At 41.8% G+C, this 17773-nt stretch overlaps 2 protein-coding genes across 7 annotated transcripts in view; both read left to right on the forward strand.

The window, feature by feature from the left end:
* The first annotated feature begins 33 nt into the window (after positions 1–33).
* On the forward strand, positions 34–7566 carry bap1 (BRCA1 associated deubiquitinase 1). Of its 2 annotated transcripts, XM_019880700.1 has the most exons (18): positions 34–224; positions 511–540; positions 652–706; positions 1319–1451; positions 1543–1662; positions 2328–2389; positions 2485–2627; positions 2736–2814; positions 2891–3014; positions 3851–3992; positions 4074–4234; positions 4735–4865; positions 4979–5442; positions 5774–6009; positions 6086–6178; positions 6271–6343; positions 6666–6829; positions 6927–7566. In XM_019880700.1, the coding sequence occupies exons 1-17, from the start codon at positions 188–190 to the stop codon at positions 6797–6799; spliced, it is 2217 nt and encodes a 738-aa protein (XP_019736259.1). In that variant the 5' UTR covers positions 34–187; the 3' UTR covers positions 6800–6829; positions 6927–7566. The 2 variants fall into 2 exon arrangements, with proteins under 2 accessions (XP_019736259.1, XP_019736258.1); XM_019880699.1 differs by having other exon boundaries at positions 6666–7566.
* A 90-nt stretch (positions 7567–7656) lies between these two features.
* bsnb (bassoon (presynaptic cytomatrix protein) b) overlaps positions 7657–17773 on the forward strand; it is a 52037-nt gene continuing 41920 nt past the window's right edge. For all 5 annotated transcript variants that reach the window (XM_019880692.1, XM_019880694.1, XM_019880696.1 and 2 more), the window contains exons 1-2: positions 7657–8992; positions 14496–14886. In XM_019880692.1, coding sequence (XP_019736251.1) covers positions 8811–8992; positions 14496–14886 — 573 coding nt within the window. In that variant the 5' untranslated portion in view covers positions 7657–8810. The remainder of the gene's footprint in view (positions 8993–14495; positions 14887–17773) is intronic.

Consider the following 17773-nt stretch of genomic DNA (forward strand, 5'->3'; position numbering starts at 1 on the left):
GTGTCTCTGCGAACAACCCGTCGGTTGTTGATGACGCAATTTGTAGGCGGCCGACTCTTGTCTTTTGTGTTTATCTTCAGCTTCTATGGTGAATGGATCGGCGCGTTCAACAGTACTACTTCTTCGTCGGTGGATACGGACAATAAAACCGCTTAAATGGTAGTGCGCACTGAGTGCAAACGCAAACATGAACAAAGGGTGGCTGGAGCTCGAGAGCGACCCAGGTGAGTTATTTCAACAGATTCACAGTAACGTTACCACAGCTAGCGTTCAATAATTATTCATTGAAGCTGCTCCTCTCCATTCGTATTATGCTCCGGAGACACCTATATATCAGCCATGTACAGTTTGTTGCGTGCAGTTTATTTACCATGCCTTTGGGGAGCAATCGTGCTTTCTTTTGCTCATTCATCATCACTGCAGTACACATAATGTATGTTTGGGCTTTCTGGATTTCTGTCATGGAAGTTATCAAACGCTGAGTTAACTACATATTTTCCCCATTATTAGGATTGTTCACTTTGCTAGTTGAAGATTTTGGTGAGTAGTACAAACAAACCTTATGAATCAGAATAAAGAACATTATTGCAACAAAACCAACTTATTCCTTCCTGAAAAAGGGATTTAATTAGTTGGTTTCCCTTTCTGCAGGTGTTAAAGGCGTACAGGTCGAGGAAATATATGACCTTCAAAGCAAGTGTCAAAGGTAAGTGATCGGTAAAGGTTAATCAGCACAATGAGAAAAATATGCTCTAGCCGAGACCTACCCGTAATGCTAATATGACGTACGGCACAAAAGTTCCAGGACTGGAGTCACAAAAGATCTATTCAAAGTAATCTCTTTGGAGTTTTAAAGCATTTTCCCAGCCTTCTCTACCACACCATGCACTTCTGGAAGAATTCTTCTTGGATCCTCCAAAACGCTGTCATCCCATCCAACTTGATGTCATTCACATCTTCATAACAGGTCCCCTTGATGTCCTCCTTAAGCTTGAGAAAGAGGCTGAAAATCACACTGCTCAGTCAGGAACCATCGGATGCTCGGAGCATTGTGAGCAGGTGCTTTGTCATGCTGAAGCAGCTACAAGTTGTCCTGCCAAGACTCTCGACTCTTCTCGTGCACTGAAGGAAGCATTCGCTGCAGACTTTCCTTGTACACTTGCTTGTTAATCATCTGGCCCACATTGCTGGGGAAAACTCATAGATTGTAGTTTGTGAAACCGGTCCTGGAACTTCTCTGACACCTCCGTATGCCGACTATTTACCTATATCTTCTGTAAACCTGAACATTTGAGGAATGCTTCATTATCTTTTCCAGCCCAGTCTATGGCTTCATCTTTCTGTTTAAGTGGATTGAGGAGCGTCGATCCAGGAGGAAAGTTAATACTTTAGTGGATGAAACCTCTGTCATCGATGAGGAGATAGTTAATGATATGTTCTTTGCACATCAGGTACTCAATCGATCATGGACCTGAAAAAGATTCATGATGGCATAGTGAGAAAAACATTTGAATGCTTACTTGCTGTAATTTTTCCCTTTAGCTGATACCAAATTCATGTGCCACTCATGCCTTGCTGAGTGTGCTTTTGAATTGCAGTGGTGTCGAGCTTGGCACCACCCTGAGTCGCATGAAAGCTTTCACAAAAGGCTTCAGCCCAGAGGTAAGCATTTTCTGGCATAAGCATCTCTGAGAAAAATGTACTATATTAATAATTTCTTTAGATTTGATTTGTGAGGCTATAAAACCAGTGCATTTTGGGGAATGGAAACGGTCAGATTTGTTTGAAGGCTGGACAACTTTACTTTAAAGGGAAGAGCTTTATTTCCCATAGATGACATCCTCACTTATTACTTTTCTTCAAGGAGACAATTTCTTCTGTTGTTCCAGCATAGCAGCTATCTAAAGTGAAACACAATTGTGCTGTAGCATTAGAACAGACACATCATAAATAAGCAATAAATAATAAAAGCCCTACAATTTTCGGGGCATTAGATTGTCATATAATGTGATTGAAAGAGTTCATGTGCGTGACAGCTATAAATGCCCAATATGGAATCTGTGGCATCATTAGTGTATTAGAGACTACTCCTCGGTTAAAGCTTCACTGTAGAATATGTTGATTACATTTTTTTCCCACTCCTAGTACCTTTGTGAGTCTCCTCTTTTCCTACATGACATATTTAAGGGATTGGGGAAATCCCAGCAGCACAATTAATCCTCAATCATGGCCCTGAGAATAATCGGAGAGACCCTGGTGAACATAATGGACAGCATGCATGCTCTCGCCAAGGTCCATGCAAGTTTAAAATGCCATCTATTTTGCAGAGTAAAGGTTATGCCATTGGAAATGCTCCTGAGCTGGCCAGAGCACATAACAGCCATGCCAGGTAGGGTACCATTACATTTTGTAAATGATTCCATCCTGTGTTGGAAATCTTTTTTTTTTTCTTGAGAAAAAAACTCTCTCTCTGTTTCTATGGAGACCGGAACCTCGGCACCTGCCGGAGAAACAGAATGGTATTAGTGCAGTTCGAACTATGGAGGCCTTCCACTTTGTGAGCTATGTCCCCATCAAAGATCGCCTCTTTGAGCTTGATGGCCTCAAGGCCTACCCTATTGACCACGGTAAGATTAGATGCTTCTGTACATGTGTTTGCTCACTGATTTGTAGAACTCTGGCACTTTGAACGTCGTAAATAATAATGTTTAATGTTGTTTACTGAACTCTCTTAGGGCCATGGGGAGAGGAGGAGGAATGGACGGATAAAGCTCGACGGGTCATCATGGAGAGGATTGGTCTGGCTACTGCTGGGTGAGTGTTGAACCAGTCATTCCTAATAGCGTCCCCTTGCCTTCACTGTCAGCCCCTGTGCTCCTCTCATTCTCAGTGAGCCATATCATGACATCCGCTTCAACTTGATGGCAGTGGTGCCGGACCGTAGGATGAAGTACGAGTCCAAACTGGAGGTTTTAAAGAAGAATCGACAGACTATTTTGGAAGGTCTACAGAAGGTAGGAAATAGACATTCGGGGCCCAGATAGGGCTCTAACTATACCGTATTAAAACTGAAAATTGCAATACTATCAAAATACAAATACTTTCAGTTATCCTGCTCCATACGCATGTCATGTGACTGGAGTGAGCAAAACTGTGGCTACCACCACCACCACCTTGTAAATGCTAGTTGGCCTTGTGTCTTTGCTTGTGTAAAGCACATTGAGTTGCCTTGTGTTTTAAATGTGCTATATAAATAAAGCTGCCGTGCATTGCCTTACCACTAATGCTGGTTCTGTTCAACTACGTGAGGAGCGTAGACAAAAGGAAGAAACATACAAGTTACTAGCACAACTAATAACCTTGACAATTACGACCAACTAACCCCCCCCCCACACACACACACACCCCTCCGCCAGAGCTCATTTAAGTAGCATTTCGTTAGCGTGCTTCAAAGAACACCCCCCAAGTCACGGCAAACATGTTAATGCAGCTTCAAAGACATCATCCCAAAATAATTTTAAGTGGAGCATGGAGGAAAACACAGGCGCCATCGACTTTTCAAATGTATCTATTAATAAATTATATACATTGTGACTGTAATGAGTAGAAACCAATAAATACATTAATATAATAACCATTACTATACACATTAATAGTGATTTATTTGTGCTATGTTATATTTATTATATTTATTTATAAAGAAAACTCAAATCGTGGATCGAACCGCCACATTGTTCTTTTCTTTGAATTGGAGTCATGATGGCCATTAACGAATAATTCTTCTCTTCGTCTTTGTGATGAAAAACATGTTTTTGTCTAAGAAAATTACAAATTTGTTTTGTGAGTGCAGATGATCCGACTCACCCAACCTGAGCTTGTCCATGACAAGAAGCAGCAGGACTCTCCCACGCTTGACGGCAACACCAATTCAATCAAGAAAGAAGCAGACACGGAGCTAGTAACATCCCAAGGGGCTGATCAAGCTACCCCTGGTGCATATTCTTCTATTCTTGCCAGTAGTTTTATGTCTCCTAAAAAGGCGGATTTTAAATATAATACTGTCTCCTTTATAGATGAGTCAGGAGGGAAATCTAAAGCTGGCCCCATTCCTCCAGGAAACACTAAGGCCACAGGAAAAGCACCCGGAGGAGGCTCACAGCAAGTCACCAACCCCATCGTTCAACGCTTGCCTGCCTTCCTCGACAATCACAACTATGCCAAGTCACCGATGCAGGTGAGGGGCGGGGGGGGGGGGGGGCAACTCTTGAATCTTTAATGCACGCTCACCTTTTGCCAGTATGGAACAGTAACAGGACTGTATAATTAAGAACAAATAAATGGCATGCATTTTTTTTGCAGTCCTGCAAACAGCTTGGCCTTCAGGAGAATGCTCAGAGGGAGATTATAATTTTCCTTGCCTTTGTTTGTATGTTTGCAGCAAACACTGCTCAATATATTTTCAATGAATCTCAATGCTTTTGTGACACATGGAAAAAGGATAGAATGATTCAATTTTGGTGAAAATCCGAATGGCAGATCAAGTATTAAAAACAAACAAAAGACCGCTGATGTTGGTTAAAAACTCAGTTATACTGCCACTTACAGGACATAACAACGGTCATGCCTCCTGTTAGGAAATCCATTAGTTCTTTATAAAAGCGATCTGTTATGCGTTGAAAGGACTTCAGCTGCTGCAAACAACGTTTTGAGAAATGAAGATACTTTGATTGACAGGAAGAGGAGGATCTTGCTGCCGGTGTGGGACGTTCTCGAGTGCTGGCACCTGCACGACCAGCATACTCTGAAGATGAAGATGACTATGAGGATGAGGAGGAAGTCACAGCACCTGCAGGAGCAGCAACGAGGTTAGTTTCCTGATGATTTTTTCCTCCTCACCATAGCAGCGAGTCTTTTGACTCCTTGATTTACAACATTCATGATTTCACTTTTGAACTGTTCTTTTTTTTTTTTTTTCAAGGTTTAGACGGAAGGCCGGTCTGCGATCACGAACAGGAAGAGTCGTAACTGGAATGGAAAGCCAGATTGCCCTCAGTGTCTTAGCTGAGAAACTAAATAAGGAGGCCCAAAAAAAAGATGCCCTCAACACACCGCTGTCTGTGCGCACCGAAGGCCGCACCGGCGGCATTTGCATCACATCCGCTTCGCAGCCCTCCCCCACACCCAGCAACGAGAGCACTGACACGGCCTCGGAGATCGGCAGCGCCTTCAACTCGCCGCTTCGCTCACCCGCACGCTCACAGGCCGCTACGCGTCCATCGAGTCCCGTAGCATCCCATCTATCGCGCGTGCTGTTCGGAGAAGACGAGTTGCTTCGACTAGACTCCCGACACAATCGTGCTGTAAGAGAACTGGGTCCGTCTGTCAGCGTGGCCCTGCTACATCTCCTGGAGGACGGAATCATCTATTCTCTTCCACCATCTGGTGAGTATCCATGCACCTCACTGCCGTTTAGATCATCAGATATACTCTTCTATACTGTATGTCCATATTATTTTAAAACTTGCTTGCTTCATGCTGGTTGTCACTCTTTTAATCAAACAGCAACACATTCAAACAGAGCATAAAAAAACTATACTCACAACTGTATATTCGCTCTTTATCTATTGTCCTTACTTCTTAATTATGCTGCATCTCTTCCATCGGTCCTTAGTGCTGCCAGGCATGTTGGGGCACAATGTGATATTGTTCAAAGTACGTAGAACGCATTTGAACTTGTGTTGATCAATTATTATTTTTTTGGGGGGCCTTAAAGCCGAATTGGCTGCAGATGCTATTAAGTCGCCTTGCAATCCTGAGAAGATAAAGGATAATGATCAAGCGGAGAAGGAAACAACAACCGAGAAAGACAAGGGACCATCTGTGGAGGTGAAGAAAGAGGAGGAGGAGGAGAACAAAGATGGGGAAGATGTGAAACCTAGCAAGGAAAAGCTCAATGCTATCGAGCCTGCTGCCGACAGAAAGCCCCCGGGGGATAAGTACTCACCCAAAGTAAGTCCAAAAATGACAACTTCTTCCGTGTGTGTAGAGCAGTCACATAATTAAGACACTATTCTGTCAATTGCAGGAGTTGCTTGCACTTCTCAAGTGTGTAGAGGCGGACATTGCCAATTATGAAGTGTATCTCAAGGAGGAAGTCGAAAAAAGAAAGAAATACAAAGTGGGTTGAATATATTCCCAACCACTTGAGTGTAATTTTGGCTGGCACTTTGGATTGGTTTCTCATCAAAATGTTTATCTTCCTGTATGCAGATTGACGATCAGAGAAGGACCCATAATTACGATGAGTTTATTTGCACCTTTATATCTATGCTGGCCCAAGAAGGTAAACATTGTCCTCTCTTTTGCCCAATGCCGTCTTATCGTTAGCCTCATTTTCCTTCCTTTCTTAATATTTGGCAGACCTCGTATTGTCAAGGGACAGGCAATTGATGTACATCCTAGTCAATACACATGTACTGCTGTGGTACCCCGAAAATAAAAGGGCTTCTCATGTGAATGTTGCTACTTGCCTTACAGTATTACCATATCCTAAAATAACAGCTCTAATGATTATTTACAAAGAATTTGCATATACGAAAAACAACACGAGTTCTATCGCGGACTTCCGCCGTGTATTTTAATTCTACGTTGGTTGTACTCTGCAGGGATGCTAGCCAGCCTTGTGGAGCAGAACATTTCGGTGCGTCGCCGGCAGGGAGTGAGTATCGGCCGCCTGCACAAACAGAGGAAGCCCGATCGCAGGAAACGCTCGCGACCTTACAAGGCCAAGCGGCAGTAATTTTAAGAAGTCATATCGTGTCACTAAAGTAACGCGTGGCTGTCAGGATCAGTCGTAATCATCATGGTTAAACAGAAATCGCCACGCCCATGAACTTCATGTCACCGGTTCATCGTGGCATTTTAGTCCCAGCATTGTTGTTTTCATGAAACTGACCAAATTGTTTGCTCAGTTTTTTTTTTGTTTTTTGTTTTTTTTTTCAATCATGTGTGTAAATGTAATACCTTTTTAGTGATATTGTATACTGATATTTACAATTTGTAAATACGGAATCAAAGGAAATGTATTTCATGAACTACAATGCTCTTTGGCCATGCAATATTTAATGGTTTTGGATGTTTTCTCTGTATACAGACTTATGGTCAGCATATTCAAGATTTTTTTTTCTTCCCAAATTATAAATTATTCAGTGTCTGTATATCATAAAATTACATCTGCTAACCAAATTCTATACCACTCATCAAACACACCAATTTTAAAAATTACATTCCTCTCAGAGAGTTTTAATAATGAAGGTTACCTGTTTTGGACAAACGTTCTCAACCCGCAATATTTTTTTCTTCAATCTTCTGTAAAAGGTAAATAATCTCTTGTAATTCTTTTTAACCTGAAAGAGATCTCAGAGTGGCGTAATAATGAATTTGCATGTGTGTATTTGTGTGTCTTGTACATATTTATATGTTTACGGTGCTCAGCAGGAACCCCCTGAGCTCAGTGTTATTGCCATTGTGCTTGCCATTACTGCAATAAAGTCAATTCAAACAGTGTTTTCTTTTCCAGATTGATTATTTTTTGACAATGACAGAAACTGGTGAGTAAGGATTATACTTATTTATTTATGACCCATCTATCCATTTTCTTTTGTGCTTATCCTCAGGCGGGTCACAAGTGAGCTTGACATTATTGGTATTGCTCTTATTAAACATTTTGCATTTTTAAATGTTATTATTTTCTTTTACAATCACTCCTTTGGATTTTTATACATTTTTAGAAATGCATGACAGATCAAATGTTCTTGTGGGCTCTGTGGTCCACGCACGATACATTTCCAATCCCTGATAATCATTTTAGCTCCTTTGTTTTTATTTTCTAATACTGTACATGTATGAATTATAATAATTTTATGTGTGTGTTGAAAGTCCAGTTTTTACATTGTGTTACATTGCTTAATACTGCTCCAGTTGCTCAGTGCTTCCCCTTCCAGATTTCACCCCAGTGAACTTGAGTACTAACAGAATAATCTTTCATAATGGCTCTCAGACTGATGCAAAGTTAAAGTTGTGTATTTTCAGTAGAACAGATGTGTGTGTGCTAACCAGAGTTATACTCTACTGTTACATCACTTGCTTGTGATAACAATCAGCATAAAAAATAGACCAAGCAGAGATGGATGGATTGTCACGGTAAGATTTTTTTGTTTGTTTTTCTAACACATCATGTTCATCTACTTAATGTTTCTTAGGTGTCTTCCCTTTTCATAATGTTGACACAAATTGCAGACATTGTTTTTTTTTATGAAACCCCTTCAAAAATACGTCAGTAGAACAAACAAGATTCCTTGGCTTCTACTGTGAAAACCAATTAACCGTCGAGTCGATTATATTTACAGTGCGTTGTTTCAAAGTCATATGAGAAACCATTTGTGGCCCGTGAAATAGTTCTACATCCTTGATTTGAAACATTTGCACGAAAGAACAAATAGTGCGTAAATGTCTGACTCGCCGATGTCTCTGTGGACTCCGGTCACGTGCCACCAAGAGCTCAAGAGCTATTTGCGTGTGGCCTAAAATAAGAGTCTCGTGAACGCGCACGTACGAGGCACTCACGTTCCCACCCATTGCGTCAGCGCGCCCCCGCGCTCTGTCCGCCTGCGCTCGTGCTCCGTGCGGGATGCTGAATTGTAGGCGATGATGGCGGAAGGGGAGCACCGCTGACTTTTATACGAGTTCTTCCCGCAGCCGAAGAACCGTCTACGACATCGTATCTCCCCCTCCGAACCTTTCCCGAGACAATGGGGAACGAAGCGAGCATGGAAGGGGAGGGACAGGCGGGACAAGGCGACCCATGCGCCGTTCCTGCTGCGGGTGCTCCGGTTTCCATTTCAGCACCAGCGGACTCTGGACAGCTCATCAAGCCGAGCAATGGAGCGCCTGCCGGAGGAAGTGGCACTGGTCCCGGCCCGGGGATTAACAGGTAACCGACCGAGCGAGAAAAGTGTGGCCAAATACGAGGGAGGTTGAGCGGCGTGGAGTGGCTTGCGTATCCTGTAGATGGAGCACCGAGCGACTGCGAATGGAGATGTAGACTTGAATGGGTGCTCAATTATTTATCCCAATATCCTTGTCAACGCAACTCGCCATCCTGACATCAATTTCGCTGTCTTTTCTCTCTACAACACGCTTACTCGCCATCGCTAACATGTTAGCATGCAGGCTCTTTCGCTGTGAACATCAATACAACGTAAATACAGTACGGCGATCATGGGGGCATTTGTACGCCCCTTTCCACGGCGCTTGTCCTCGGGCTTCACTAGTATCATGAATGAACGAGCGACATCTGAGCAGGTGATCTCGGCAACGGTGTGAAGAAATTGCGAATAAGAGCGAGCGTTCAATTTCATTCATTTCCCGTACGCACGTCGGCATTTTTTTTCCATTCAACGTCAAAGTCATTCCGAGAACTCTACCTCGCCTGGTGAGGCAACGTCTGGATCCTTGTGTCGTTGCTGTGTAAGATGACAAATGTACAAGTCTGACAGCATCGTTGTTGAGCCAAGGCCGGTGACTCTATCAGATCACACTCCAAATCATTATGCATCCAGTGGGAATTGTTTACCACCAATGCGCAGGAATAAGGAAGAATGGTTTTATGTTCCCTCATGAAATGCACAATGACTGCACAGTAGTTCTTAAGCATATCCATTATTATTCATGTTTGATCATGCATAGTATCCCAGTTTTTGTGGGTGTGCAGGAGAGATTACCATTGCTTACAAAATCGGATGTTACCTAACAGACACATCAATCGGACTGCAATGACACACTTGCATTTCATCCATTGAGATGGCTTGGAATTCCCTGGTCTTTCATAGCTATTAATATTAAAGTGCAGAGAAAGGCAGATACCTTTAATAATGTTCTGCGCACGTGCATAGCTTTGGGGAAAAAAAGCAGGTTTAAAGGCCCACCACGTACAGGGCGACAATTCCGAACTGCTGGAAAAAGAAGACAAGATGTGATGATAACCATGGAAATAGAGAAGGTAAAGCATAAACAGTTTTGAAGTTCAGGGGTCAAATTTGATCCTGTGTGGGGTTTGCATGTTCTCTGCATGATTGCGCGGTTTTCATGCAAACATGAATGTTAAGTTCACGGAAGACTCTTGATTTGCACTTGCACTTCATAGGTGTCAGTATGAATGTGAATAGTTGTGCCATTGTGATTGGCCAGTCCAGCGTGTACCCTTCCTCTTGCTCTAAGTCAACTGGGCCTGTCACCCAAGTGAGAACAAATGTTATGGATCAGCAGTAGTTTACTTCTCAGGCTTCCAGCAATGTTGAAATCTTACATCAGAAATTGGCATCACACCTGGAAAGGTTTTCATGATGACAGTTTTAGCATCTGACACATTTTCACTGAACATTGTATTTAATATGAAATAAGAACAAATTAGAAGTCAAGCAGTGATGTCGCACACCCGCGCAGTTCACTGGAATCCATTAAAAATAACATAAACGAATCTAAGTCAATGTATGCTCTATGTGCAATGTTTAGTTACAAATTAAAAGCAAGGTTATAGTTTAAGAACAACAATTATGGTTGTGGTCTTATTCCAAGTCACAATGTTCAAACTGTGCAGCCTCATATTTAATTTAAACTCGCGCCATGAAAGCACTGTCCTCCAGCCAAATGGTACTCACAACTCAAATAATGCAAAAGCAGTTATTATTCATGACAATATGTGGCCAGAGAATAGATGCCTGGCAAAGAGATCAAGAATATTATGTAATAGCTTCAAAATAAGCCCGTGGAAGGCATGGTTTATTTCCAAAGTCATATTTTATGCTTAAAACACATTCTTCCAAATGTGTTTGGTAATTTTAGATTGCAGATGGTTTAGCTCATATAGTTACAGAAACTGAGCTGCCGCCAAAGCTGAGTTTTTTTTCCAACTGTCCACTGGCAAATGTAACTATTTTTGACCAAACAGTGCCGAAAAAAATTGTGTGAGCAGATGCGACAGGATGCTCCCTATCATCTCAGAGATGCCAGCACGTTCACGATTTAAAAAAACAACAACATGATGTAATTAAAAATCACTTAATGTAATGTATTTCAAACTGTTGCTGTTCAATGTTAGGTTGTGTAAGTGCCACATCCTCTACAACTTGTGTCAGAAAATTACCAGGACTGTTGCCACAAAAGATTTATTTCAAATCCAAACTGTAAACTACAAGATTTCCCCTTGGAAGTAATTCCTCCTGGAGTCTAACACATTTTCCCAACCTTCTCTGCCAAGGTGTTGGCACCTGTCAGATGCTTAGCGCATTGGTCGATCGTCTGGACCACAATGAAGGGTGAAACTTGTTTTAGGTTTGAAATATCTTTTGTACAACCACTTCAGGTTGTACCCCGCTAGGATAGACAGCTAGGATAGGCTCCAGCACGCCCGCAACTCTCGTGAGGATCAGTGGATCAGATAATGGATGGATGGATGGATATATCTTTCGTTACCCAGCTCCCGGATTCTTCGGACACACCTCGTATGACACTGCAGAAAAATATAAAAGAGCATTTGGAAGCTATGTCCTGCTATAATGACATGACTGTTGGCCCTGGATTTCACATTAACATTCATTGGAAACGTTTATAGGAAAAGTAGCACTGTATTTAAAATGTATTTCAATTTTATTTCCTCTCCTCGATCAGAACTAGCAAGTCGGCCGGCAACACTTAAACTACAAATCCCAGAATGCACTCGGTGGTGGAATGTCACACTGGCTACTAATTATTTCCACCCTTCCGTTAGGAGTCACGCTGATTTAGAGCACTATGCAGTTCGTTTGAGTCACATTTAAGAGGTAATTCGATTTGTGGTGTGGAAGGCAGATGAGAATCATACGCTGCGACGTAAAATTGCTCTTTTTAGCTGAGCGGGCTAATTCGACAGCAGTTATCAGTGAAGAAACCTCAGAGTTAGCATTGTCAAGGCTTTAAGGAGCCTTGTGTAGAGTCTTAACAGTAAATAAGGGCTTTGTATAATTTGGAAACTATAAATGTTGAATCGTTTGAAACTTGCCCAAATGTTTCATGTTTATCTGGCTTCACGTTTATCTCTGTCTTCATTAATCCGTCTTTGCCTCAGGTCATTTTTCATTGTAAGACAGGTTAATTGTATTCATATCATCTGCATTATTTGGAGGCACTATAATAAGATTATCTTGAAAATATCATGTCCTGTAAAACAAAATATATTTGAAGGATTTCATGTCTAGCTTCATTGATGTAAAAATGGATTGCTGCGCTCCGAGTAAAAGCTGAGCTCCACTAATGGTCTGAACCTACAAGTGCCTTTTGTAAGGTCCATCAACTGACAGGCTATAATTCTCGCTTTTTTTCCATCCTTTCAAAGTAATATAATGGCTCTTTCTTGGCACAAACAACACGTAATACAGTATGTGGGCGTGAAGATGTAAATTTGATAGTGGTAGAATAATTCTAATGCATTCAACCAGAAAAATGCATTAGGCTTTCATCAAAGTGTTTTGAGTCTTTTGAGTGGTTGGGGTGGCTGTTTCACTCTCTGTGGGCTGTTGGCTTGGCTTCCACCCATTTTATGAAGCAACTTGTAAACGTGTGATCATTCTTCCCATCTTGCGTACTAAATGCACAGGTACGATGCTGTACATACAAAAATGTATCGTCACCATCGTGAGACCGTGCAAAGAAGTGTCTTTCTGCTTCCAGACAAGAGAACATTTCATTAACGACTCCCATTACAAGAGTGGCATTTTACAAACCTCTCAGTAAGCACTTTGTGATGAAGCAATTTGTCAAACCGTAGACATAAAACTATAGACATAAAAATGGAATGTTTTCCTCTGTGGATTCCCATTTGCTGATGGATGGAAGAAATCTTTTCATTGCTTCCTTCCATTTATACCTTCTTTCATTTTTACTGGTCAAGTGCTTTTGCGGTCCACTCTGATTGCCAAGCGAAAGACATTAAAGTTGGGGGCGCCACTTAACCTACATGTGACAGGCTATACTAAAATCATACTGATCATGGATTTTCATCAAACACATATACTCTCCACACTTGGCTACAACCATTAGTTCCCTCTGAGTCTTAATTATGTCAATTTACCAAGACATTTTAGACAATTCTATGCTTGGGGAAAATCCATAACAACTTGGTTGGAAGAACATGAAAGCCCTGACAGCAGCCATCAAAACATTGAACAACTTAAGGAGGAACTACTCATCAGTAATGTAAATCACAAGTCACCCAGGTCTGTGAACATACAAAATGTAGATGCCATTTCCTCTCACAATATATGCCCGGTCACGAGTTTGAGCTTTTTCATCCAGTCCAGTTTAGCTCAGAGCAGAGACCAGAGTGGTGGTCACCCTGTCAGTTTGGAATGTAACAGAGCAATGATGGTTTGTAAAGAGTTCCAGTTGTGCAGTGGGCCAAGTCAGTGACAGTGACTCAGAGTGGCTAACACGCTCTATTTGAATTCTTTTACTCCAGCCTTTATCTCCACTCTTCTCTGACCACGGAGGGTGAACTGATGCTGAAAATGCCTTTGAAGATGACGGCCATGACAATATCATATCTAAGTTGTTATGACAAGCCACTTCCTCCATACTTGTTTGAGGATTCCGCTAATGCCCGAAGGACAGACAGAGAAAGTCAACAAACATTGACACTGCATCGCTGTTGTCTTTTATGTTACCTTTGTTGGAACTACTGTAGCCAGACAGGTTCAAAGAGTTCAAGCGAGCAAAGGTATTGCAACGGACATTTTTAAATAACCTTATAGTGACTACGATTTAATATTTGGTGACATAACCCTGACTTGCAATAACTGCATCAAGCCTGCGACTCATTGATTTCACCAGACTGTTGCTTTCTTCATTTTAAATGTGTTTCCAGGCCTTTACTGTGGTCTCTTTCAGTTCTTGTTTGTTTCTAGCTTTTTCTCCACTCAATCTCCTCTTCAGGAAGTAAAATGCATGCTCCATTGGGTTAAGGTCCGGTGGTTGACTTGGCCAGTCTAAGATTATCCGCTTTTCACCTGTGATGAAGTCCTTTGTTGTTTTGGCAGTATGTTTTGGGTAATTAACTTGTCGCATGATGAAGCTTCTCCCGGATGTGTTTTCTGTAAATTGCGAGGCAAAATGGTTTTGTAGACTTCAGAATTTAAAATACTGCAGCCATCATCAATAAAAAGACTAGTGAGCCAATTCCAGAAACTTCTTTTCACAAATAACTGTCAAAATAAGAAGCGGCATTGTCATAAACAAGTACGGTACTAATTAGAAGTGTACTGAATAAATGCAGATTTCCAGTGTGTGAGCATCGATTATGCCCTGTGCATTTTAAAATGGAATAAAATAGTAGTGTAGAACCAATTTGTCAACAATAATTATCCTAAATACAACAACTCTGATACATGTATGTTTTCTTCCAGGCCACCTGCATCAGACCAGGGACCTAAATCAGGAGTCCACAGCAGTCAAGGGACAGGGGACAGGCTGGCCTCCCATGACACCCCACAGTCTGCCCCATCCTACGGGGAGCAGGGCCACGGTCACGTGTCCAGGAAGAACCTGCATGTGGACGTGGGTGGCAGCCGGACTGGGAGGTCCCCTTCGGTGTCCCCGGACCGAGCCAGCTTCCCTACCTCTCCTTATTCTGTGCCTCAAATAGCGCCCATGCCCAGCAGCAAGCTGTGCCCCGTCTGTAAAACGGCCGACCTGACTGGCACTGCTGATGACAGGCCAAGCTTCAACACTTGCACACTGTGCCGCTCCATGGTGTGCAACCAGTGTGGCTTCAACCCCAACCCTCACCTTACTGAGGTAAGAACCAGACCTCGCTAACTATGTATAGAAGGTTGTCACAGAGTGAGATAATAGCCTAGGGGTGTCAAACTCATTTTTGTAGTGGGCCACATTTTAGTTACCATTTCCCTTGGAGGGCCGCTATGACTGAAACCATATAAAAAAAAAAGTCAAGAAAAACAGTTTATTCAACTATTGTTTAAGTTACTGTTATGAGGGGTTTGGTCACAAGAAAATGCGTACAATATGTTTATTTATTACATATGATAATTTTTAAATTTGGTAGAGATTTTAAGAAGCATCTTGGAAGTTGACATTTTTGATTTGCCTTCGCGGGCCACATAAAATGATGTGGCGGGCCAGATCTGGCCCCCGGGCCTTGGGTTTGACACCAGTGGAATAGCCCATTAGTCTTTGAAAAACATTGCCAGCACAGCGCATTCAGATTCAAAATAGCCTCGCAAAAATGACACCTATTTCGTTGTGTTGACACAATTTTATTTTAATTGCACTGCTTACTCTTACCACATATTTTATCATATTCAGCCATCTAGTTAGTCATAAAACAGAAAAAATAAAACACACGATGTGTTGTTTTTCACTCTCAATATGTCTGACTAAGAAAGCAAATTTCCTGATTGCTAGAAAAAATGTTTGCCTCAGTTCCGCGGATTTCCAGCATACACACATATTAATTACCACAAAGACCATGATGCAAGAAAAAGTCGTACTTGATCATTAGAATCTTTAGTTGAATTAATCAAAAGCACCCTGTCTGTTATCTGTGTTAAGCCGTGTCATGACAGAAGCGAGGCTGACAAATTAAACATACTACAGGATGCCTCTGTGCTTCATTTTACGTCATATCATATCCCCAGTGCTCTTTCATACGTAGGTTACTGTATATAGTGTACATGACTCACTTTTTATAGTGCAAGCACACTCTCCGATGTGCCGCACTGGGTTGATGCAGACATCCTTTAATTTTTAAGACGTTGGCTTGTGTCCTTCCAAGGTGTGTCACAACTCTGCACTCATAGCAGATGGTGGAAGAGGCAGTTTGCGTCACACGTGAACAATGACATCATTCACGATGCTTTAAAAGGAAACACATATTACGTTGTTGCTATTACACCGGTTTTCGTGAAACAGCATGTGGAGCGGTCCCCTTTTTGCAGCTTCTTTTCTGGGAAGGTCTTCATACAAGATGCTTTAGCGTGTCTGTGACATGTTTTTTTTTTTTCCAGTCAGAAGCCTAGCATTATCCAAAATGTCAAGAGGATTAAGATTAAGTTGGCAGTGATGGCAATTACCGCCTGTTGATTGACCATATACAGTAGCATATACTGTATGTATAGTATGCTATTTAGTGAAGCACGGTCCAGCTTCATTTGTTAAGTCTGACTGGGCAAATATTTCAAGCTCTGTTCGTCCTCTAATTATCCAGTCGTCGGCTCATATGTCTTAGTTCTTAGGCGATGTTACAATGTAAAAATAGTGTACTTCATAAAACACTGAAATGCTTCCTCTATCCTTCTTGAGAGACACTAATGAGCAGCCAAATGATGTCCCGAGCTATGACCAAATAAAGCTTTTGTTTATAGCCCCGGTGAACAGCTCCCAAGCAGCTCCCCATCATTGAAATGCATCTTAAGTGTCATTTCTGTCAACAGGTAGAGGAGAAAGACTTCTGCCTTCATCCGAAAATAAATCACTTGCCTAATTTGAATTAGGCTATGCTTCACTGTGACTCTGAGCCCAGTTTGGCTGTGTCATCTGTCTTAAAGTTTCACATCATCTCCGGTGATTCATGCTGAAAATTACAGCCAAGATGCCTCATCGCTTAAGCTGACCTGAAGGCTTGTAGAGCAGCTGCAGGTTGAATAAATACTTGATGCGAGGTGTGAAAGGTTGAGTTTTCCAACTGTGGATTTACAGTATGCAATTGTAATGACTAATTTGTGAGTGTGCAGCTTTGTATAAATAATGATGTGGCGGGCCAGATCTGGCCCCCGGGCCTTGGGTTTGACACCAGTGGAATAGCCCATTAGTCTTTGAAAAACATTGCCAGCACAGCGCATTCAGATTCAAAATAGCCTCGCAAAAATGACACCTATTTCGTTGTGTTGACACAATTTTATTTTAATTGCACTGCTTACTCTTACCACATATTTTATCATATTCAGCCATCTAGTTAGTCATAAAACAGAAAAAATAAAACACACGATGTGTTGTTTTTCACTCTCAATATGTCTGACTAAGAAAGCAAATTTCCTGATTGCTAGAAAAAATGTTTGCCTCAGTTCCGCGGATTTCCAGCATACACACATATTAATTACCACAAAGACCATGATGCAAGAAAAAGTCGTACTTGATCATTAGAATCTTTAGTTGAATTAATCAAAAGCACCCTGTCTGTTATCTGTGTTAAGCCGTGTCATGACAGAAGCGAGGCTGACAAATTAAACATACTACAGGATGCCTCTGTGCTTCATTTTACGTCATATCATATCCCCAGTGCTCTTTCATACGTAGGTTACTGTATATAGTGTACATGACTCACTTTTTATAGTGCAAGCACACTCTCCGATGTGCCGCACTGGGTTGATGCAGACATCCTTTAATTTTTAAGACGTTGGCTTGTGTCCTTCCAAGGTGTGTCACAACTCTGCACTCATAGCAGATGGTGGAAGAGGCAGTTTGCGTCACACGTGAACAATGACATCATTCACGATGCTTTAAAAGGAAACACATATTACGTTGTTGCTATTACACCGGTTTTCGTGAAACAGCATGTGGAGCGGTCCCCTTTTTGCAGCTTCTTTTCTGGGAAGGTCTTCATACAAGATGCTTTAGCGTGTCTGTGACATGTTTTTTTTTTTTCCAGTCAGAAGCCTAGCATTAT

The sequence above is a fragment of the Hippocampus comes genome, unplaced genomic scaffold (genome assembly GCF_001891065.2).
Source record: "Hippocampus comes isolate QL1 unplaced genomic scaffold, H_comes_QL1_v1.1 scaffold68, whole genome shotgun sequence".
Taxonomy (NCBI): Eukaryota; Metazoa; Chordata; class Actinopteri; order Syngnathiformes; family Syngnathidae; genus Hippocampus; species Hippocampus comes.

Coding starts and splice junctions, on each gene's coding strand:
- bap1 (XM_019880699.1), top strand. CDS start 188: ATGAACAAAGGGTGGCTGGAGCTCGAGAGCGACCCAG. Junction 225..510: donor GGAGCTCGAGAGCGACCCAG/GTGAGTTATTTC, acceptor CCCCATTATTAG/GATTGTTCACTTTGCTAGTT. Junction 5,443..5,773: donor CTATTCTCTTCCACCATCTG/GTGAGTATCCAT, acceptor GGGGCCTTAAAG/CCGAATTGGCTGCAGATGCT.